The 7397-nt window shown below is 37.5% G+C and overlaps 1 protein-coding gene across 2 annotated transcripts; it reads left to right on the top strand.

The window, feature by feature from the left end:
- The first annotated feature begins 2714 nt into the window (after nucleotides 1-2714).
- tbcb (tubulin folding cofactor B) lies at nucleotides 2715-7197 on the top strand. Of its 2 annotated transcripts, none has more exons than XM_034115176.1 (7): nucleotides 2715-2881; nucleotides 4137-4279; nucleotides 4406-4549; nucleotides 5053-5146; nucleotides 5550-5741; nucleotides 6048-6120; nucleotides 6221-7197. In XM_034115176.1, exons 2-7 carry the CDS (start codon nucleotides 4160-4162, stop codon nucleotides 6333-6335), a joined length of 738 nt encoding a protein of 245 aa, XP_033971067.1. In that variant the 5' UTR covers nucleotides 2715-2881; nucleotides 4137-4159; the 3' UTR covers nucleotides 6336-7197. The 2 variants fall into 2 exon arrangements, with proteins under 2 accessions (XP_033971067.1, XP_033971068.1); XM_034115177.1 differs by having other exon boundaries at nucleotides 2736-2840.
- Nucleotides 7198-7397: the final 200 nt, after the last annotated feature.

Genomic DNA, 7397 nt, shown 5'->3' with positions numbered 1-7397 from the left:
GTATGCTAAACTAGAGAGAGCATCGCTGGCAAGGGGGCTACAACTACAACAAGATGGACATATTTGACCGTGATTTAATTGTAATACACGTTTCAAAATGATGCCGAAGTAACAACATACTGATACCGGTTAGTAAAAACCATGAATTAATGCTTTGTCAAGTCTGCAGACAGACGGCAGGCGAAAAACCTTTTAAAATGCGTGTTTTCTAAATGGAGATTGGCTAAGCTAACGCAGTATATGCTCCGACCGTCCACACTCACAACAACGGCCTATACAGACATAAATAAAGCAGCGACTGTATTCGCCATGACACAGGCAGTCTGTGGTTTGTACTTGTTTAACTTTTGTCTAGTTTCTGAACATATATGAGGAGCTGTGAGCTCTGAGTGCTAACAGCTAACGGCTGTGTTGTTTTTCTGGGGTTCTCATTGAAGATGACGTCACGGCTCCGCCTACACTGCGTTACTATAGATACTACCCCAGTTCCTAAACTGTAATGGAAATGCGCCATAAAGTGAGCCAGTCCTAACGAGGCCTCGCCATACCGAGCGAGGCCTCGCCAGGCCGTGTAGTGGAAACGCGCCATAACTGGATGGCCTACCTGTCTGTCAGCCTTCCATCTGTGCACAAACCTATCTCGTGCCCTCATTGGTCATGTGCGCGTTTGTGTGTGTTGGAGGAGGGGCTCTGTAAGGAAGTCGCAGATTTTTTCCGGCTGTGTATTTTCAAATTCTAGCGATCTCGAGCTGGTTTCTCCAAAATTACCTACCCTACCTTTAATTAAATGCTGGAAGTCAGTGGTGGAAAATGACAAAAGTACATTTACTCAAGTACTGTAGCCTACTTAATTACACTTTTGAGAGACTTGTACTTTACTTAAGTAATTCAATATTTGACTACTTCGTTCTTCTACCCCACCACAATTCAGAGGTAAATAATGTACTTTTACTTCACTACATTTATCCTTTAGTTACTTTGCAGATTTTGATTGAAACTGTGAAATATAGAAAACACTTTAACAAGACTTTAGTTAAACCTGGAGTAACATTCACAAGCTACCCTGCAGCATCAGTGTGCCTGGCCTGGGAGGTCTCTAATGCAAATACTGTACCAACATGCATAATTAAGTATACACTCACACAGCAGCTATAATTTGCATTTGTGACGTGCTTCATTTTTAGATTTTTTTTTAAAGATTTGTATCATGCTCAGGTCATTATAGTGGCAATTTCACTCTGTATTTAATAAAGAAAAAACTATAATTTACTCAAATAACTTTCTGTGTGGGGGGGGGGAAATTATTTGGCTGTATTGCATGTTAGTGCATCAATGACTTACCAGTTATCTCCCACTCAAAAACTGAAAGTGTATGATTATATGCGCATGCCTTAACCTTAATAGTTATAAATGATAAACTGTTTGTCAGACACCAAATTGTGCTTTTAATATGTGTCTCAAATATGTGAGCATGGCCAGCAGATAGTTTGAATGAGGCAGGATTGTCTCCATCATCAACAACCAGAGGAATGTAAATCCTCGCTGTGCCTGTGTGGGATGTCTCAGCCCCCCTCTGCCCCTCCTTCTCCGGGGTTTGGTTGTAGTTCTCATCTTTCTTTGATCTCATCTTTTCTGCCCATACATGCTCTGTTATCTGTGCTCAATGAATACTAGTTTGGTCCACCGAAATATATCCATGATTTATGAAAAGGCCAATTTTATTTCTAGTAGGGATTTTTTTTCATAAATTGTCAAATGTTCTATCAAACATCCAGCATGATGTAAGAAATAGTTTTAGGAAATGTACAATGGAGGATTTACAGCTCAAGCCTGTCCAAACAGGCCCTGTGGACTACATTCATTTCATAAAATATCAGATGTTGTAACAAAAATATAGGCTACTTTACAGAAGCCAAAATTACAATGGACCCAGACATGGTGTGGCTTTGCTGGCTGATTATCAGGTCAAACCCTATGTAGCAATATTAACTTGTCACACTTTATATTTTGTTATTACATAGTCGTTATTACAAGTTTCTGTTTTATAGCCGGATCGTGTGACTTACTGTATATATGCTTATTATGACACTTGGCTTTATTCCAGTGCAATGATAGATTTATTCTTATCCATGCAAGACTCAAAGCCCCACTGCCAACATTTATATAATAATAATAATAAATAAGTCGCTTAATTAATTTAATTTTTTTAATTTATACAAATTAAAAGGTAATCACCATCTCATATATAATTAAATATATCAGGTTAAAATCCTAATTGAAAACAAAGCTCGGTTATCATTTGTGATGTTAATATTCCTATAAAATTAACCTGCGTAGAGTCTCCATGGTTTAAAACTGAACGATAGCGCCACAGTGTGGTTGTTTCTGTCGCATCACTCCTGCTCCTATCTCGAGTGGTGTCAATCTACCGGTAAGTAGGCGGCAATGCAGGTCCTTTTTGGTTCGTATCGTCACTCTATTGGTTGGCTTCATTTGCTTTCTCTGATGTGATTGGTGGTTTCATGTCTGGGGGTGTGGTAGAAGAACGTTCCAGAAATGGGATGTATGAGACCATGATGTAGCAGTTAGTCATCAATTATAATAAAAGTGCTTTACTGCTTTCATTATTTTATTTTAGTCAATAAAACGTGCTCTTTTTAAGGGGTCCCTTTTAAAAGTTTGTTAAATACTGATGCTCGTTGAATAAAACAGCGCTAATGTGACGTAACGGGGTGGGTCGTCTAGTGGTCACGTGATTTTTGGCGTGGTAAAGCCAGAGAGGTATATAAACCCTACACATCTTGCTGCGATACTTCTGTTACTCAAGAAGGGATACTCTGGTAATTTGCTTCACACTTCTAGAAAAATACCCCTTTTTTAAGTAAGTATGGCAGCCTTACTTTATATTGTAGCGTGTTTATGGTATCCAACGTGACTCTGCTGTTGCTAGCCATTCTAACAGAAGGTGGCTAGCTACACGAGCCATTCTAACAGAAGGTGGATAACTAATGTAAACTAGCTAACGTTAGCTAAAATACAAACTATATTAAATTATGAAAGGTCTTAAAGTGTATAAACATGAGCAACAAAGATGGTAATTGACCAAAGTTAAACGTGTAACTTCAAAATGCTGTGTAACATTAAGTGGTAAACTACTAGTAAGAGGTAGGGCGAGTAATTTATTTTAGACACGTTTTGTTATATTTGTTGAAATGCTCATTACATCCCTACAGAGATAGAAACATATATTGCCCTGACAAACAACATGATAACAAACAAATCCTTATCTTTCCTAGTCGGAGGAGTTTAATTTATACTGCGACGTTACCTGTGCGCACCCATTGCGCATCACTACAGTGTTACCCTAGTTGACAGCTGTGCTCCTATCACAGGATGCATTGCTGGGGGTAAAAGAGCAACAACTTAAGACGACCTGTGAGTGGGCAACCCTTTGGTCTTCGTTATGGTTGTCTTTGTAATCATATCTTTGAAATTGTATTTGTTCTATTATATTTAACACTGTGTGTGAGAGAGAGAACAACTACTGAGTAGGTACATTTACTGTGGTGCTGCAGCATTTTGACATACTTATTTTCTTGAATATTTTAATGGATTGCAATTGAATACATTGACTCTACTACAATTTCGCATCTGGCTATACTATGCATGTCATTTGACAAGGGTTAGGATTACAAATGTTGAGATACTGTGGACAAGAGGAAATATTTCAAATATTCTTACATGTACAAAAAACTGTTTTGTACATAAAAATACAATTTTAAATTAACAATGTCTCCATAATGACTAATTTGACTATTGACACGTACAGTACATGTTTTTGCTAATGACTCATGAGTACTCTCACTTAAGTAATATTTTGAATACAGGACTTTGACTTTAAATGAAGAACTTTTAGACTATGGTTTATTACTTTTACGTGGGTAAACGATCTGCAAACTTGTTCCTCCACTGCTTGTAAATTGTTTCGATGAAAGTTTACTTGCCGTCAGGTTTTAATATTAGGAATTATGCAACATGACACCAGGAAATTACCTTTTAACAGTATTTATACACAACTGTGGGATCAATTTGACTCCTGTTGGCTAACATGTCACATTGTTTGCCTTTGTTTTCAGTTGTTGCGGATTCAACCAGCATCATGGACGGCGGAGTGACAGTAGTAACCAATCCTGTTGTGAATGTGCGCCTAACAAGCTCCATCTCCTCCTTCGAGGTGCAGCGCAGGTTCAATAGAGGGATTAGTATAGCAGAACTGAAGGTGAGACTCCGCTTATCACACATTATACATATTTCCTACACTTTGTACTGACATTATTGTTTAATAAAGGCATCTCATGTTATCAGAGACAATAACATCTATCTTGATTGTTTTTTTTTTAATTAGGGAAAATTGGAGATGGTTTTGGGTGCATCTCCCTCCTGCATGGACCTGGAGTTGTTCAGCGTCTCTGACACATTCCTGCAGAAAATGGACAACAATGAAGCTTTGCTGGGTTCCTTTCCTGTGGATGATGACTGCAGAATACATGTAAGTAGCTGGTCGGTTTGGAAGATCTTTTTAATGTGGTTGCCCAGACCATATTATAGTCAAACAGGTAGCCAAATGTATTTGGTTCCAAATCCAATTCTGTTTCCCTGCAGCCCTAAAAATATTCACATCAGATAAGATAAGCATTTAACAGAACACATTTCCTGGAGACATTTAAGACAACTTTGCAGTGAAACATTTTCCAACTGGTTTTAACATAAGAACCCATCCATATAGGTTGTGTTAAATAGCACATAAATTATTATACTTTTTACTTTTTTACTTAAGTTTACCAACTAGTGCGAGTTTCTAAAACAGTGACCGCTCAAATCTACATTTATATTTCACAATACATTAATTCTGTCAATAGGAAAAGAAAAATAATGTCATTGTTAAGTTGCTTGTTATAAGCTTAAGTGCTTTACAGTTAATGGCTCACACATGCACAAATACGTGTGGTCTTTTTTCTTTAATTAGTGTCTGTTTTTAATCTTGAATCACAGGTTACCGATAGAAGTGGTCAGATGAGCGAGTTCAGTGATGTTTCCAAGGTGGAGAAGTTTGAACTCCCAGAGGACTCTTATGAAAAGAGAACAGGTACAGTCTACATATTTAAGCATCTCTTTACTTTGTCATTATCATAGAATTAACAATTTTTTTTAAATACAATATATTTCCCCCAATTTTGTGCTCAATTGTGGCTTACGCAGCAGCAACGCTTAGCAAAGCTTATCTTGGCTGAATTGATTTGTTGTTAAATATGTCAATCATCTGAAATTAACCATTGTCTATTCATTTAGTGGTTCCAGCCACCTATTGATAAAGCACTTAAGAATGAAACCCATTTATAGCTGCAGCCATAGACGGAAAATAAAAGCAACAATGCCTCCATCACAGCTTTTATTATTTAGCGATTGTGGTGGTAGTATGCTAACCACTGACATATGATAAATACATTATTTGAAGTAGTCTGTTCTTACAATCGAATTTCTTCCTTCAGATTCAGCAAGGTCATTCATGAAGAAACATCGGGTTGGTGTCTATAACGAGGAAGAAATGGCCAAGAAGAAAGCTGACCTTGCTGCTCGGGAGGAGGAGCAGAAAGCTGCTGCTGATGCTATTTCTGTTGGCAGCAGATGCCAAGTGCAGGTCTCAGGGCAACCGACAAAGCTTGGCACCGTCATGTATGTTGGTAAGTGTGGATAAAACATAGCTTGTTGACTCCCTTTAGGACATTGGTTGGCTGAGTTGTACATCTTTGTGGTGTGTTATAGTAGACGTAGTCCTCTTATTCATCTGATTTCCTCTGGTTCAAATGAAATCATCCTCAAGCTTTAATTGTGTAACAGTTGTGTTTGCTGAGTACTGAGTCAATACAATTCCTTTTAACCAAAACAAAACTTTTTGTCAGTTTCAGCAAACAATGAACACGGAGAATTCATGATTGTCACATTGTGACGAGTCCCCGGTGTGAATAACACTGTTACTTTAATTGCAGGAACAGCAGATTTCAAGCCTGGCTACTGGGTGGGTCTGAAGTACGATGAGCCCATGGGAAAGCATGATGGAACGTAAGAGCACCATTTTTCTTTTATGTTATGCACAATATTGATCATGATGTTCTTGATTTTTGCATTTGACCCTAGCTTTCCTTAAATTGTTTTCCCACAGTGTCAATGGCAAGCAATACTTTGAATGCGAGGACAAATATGGAGGATTTGTGAAGCCCCTAAATGTGACGGTGGGAGACTTTCCTGAGGAGGATTTTGGTATTGATGAGATGTAGGACTGTAATGTGACAGTGAGTGTTTCTGCCCGGAAATGTGAGTGTCGACCTCAAGCTGTTCCCATTCACCGACCAGAGAGGATGCAAAGTCACTGTCATCATAACAAATGAATTTTCTGTTTTTTGTATTTTTACTTTGTGCCTCTCTGTGGGGCATTATCCAAAGCACGGTGTCTTAAGGTCTGTGATGCTCAGATTCTCTCTCACTACACAACATGAATGAGGAGAATGTCAGGTAGTACATCTCCTGGTTTGCTACATATGAGAATGGTACAGGATAATCACACCAACAATGTCTAATAAAGGGGGTTTGGTTGCATGTATCACAAGGTCAATATGTGGTCATTCACTTCATGCACTTAGATTTAATTTACTTGCTTTTGCAGTACCTGTTGCTTCCAAATGTTCTGTACATGGGAGTCATCTTTGTAATCTGAAAGCCTGTATTGACAGTTTTAACACCAATTTAATTTCTCTTCAATGATTTTTGTATCGGTTAGTACAAAGATGATTGTCTATAACTGTTTATATTTGGCTGTTGTCTTTGCATTTTTTTTGATGACTGTTATATCACTCTCTATAACTCACTCTCCATTGTAATCCCAACACAGCTCTGAAAAAGGAATAATATGCCTTATTTATGCTTTGTTTTTATTTGACTGTTCCAATACTGTTAACATCTTTTTCATCCTCTAGTTTACAGAAGAAATGTTTATTTTATTTTTTCAGAAGATATGTGATTACTTATACAGAAATGTAGTGTTCTTTTTTTTTTTTTCCTAAAATAATCTCTAAAGTGCTTGTGTTACTATGTGCTAAAGGTAATGAATATTAATAAAAATGATTTGCCAGTACAAAGGTATCAGATTGAGTCAACTTGTCTGTACCTGCAGTATGACACAAACAAAACTGAACTATTAACCCACTATATATATATATATATAGTTTTGCTCAATAAGAACAAGTGCCTTTGTTAAATACAACAAACACACTGCCTAAACATTACATTCAAGACAACCGAACAGGGTGCTATTCAGAATGTATGTAGTGTGCAGAATATTC

This window comes from Trematomus bernacchii, unplaced genomic scaffold (genome assembly GCF_902827165.1).
Source record: "Trematomus bernacchii unplaced genomic scaffold, fTreBer1.1, whole genome shotgun sequence".
Taxonomy (NCBI): domain Eukaryota; kingdom Metazoa; phylum Chordata; class Actinopteri; order Perciformes; family Nototheniidae; genus Trematomus; species Trematomus bernacchii.
Note: the sequence above shows the minus strand (reverse complement) of the source record. Positions and strands in the feature narration are given on the sequence as shown.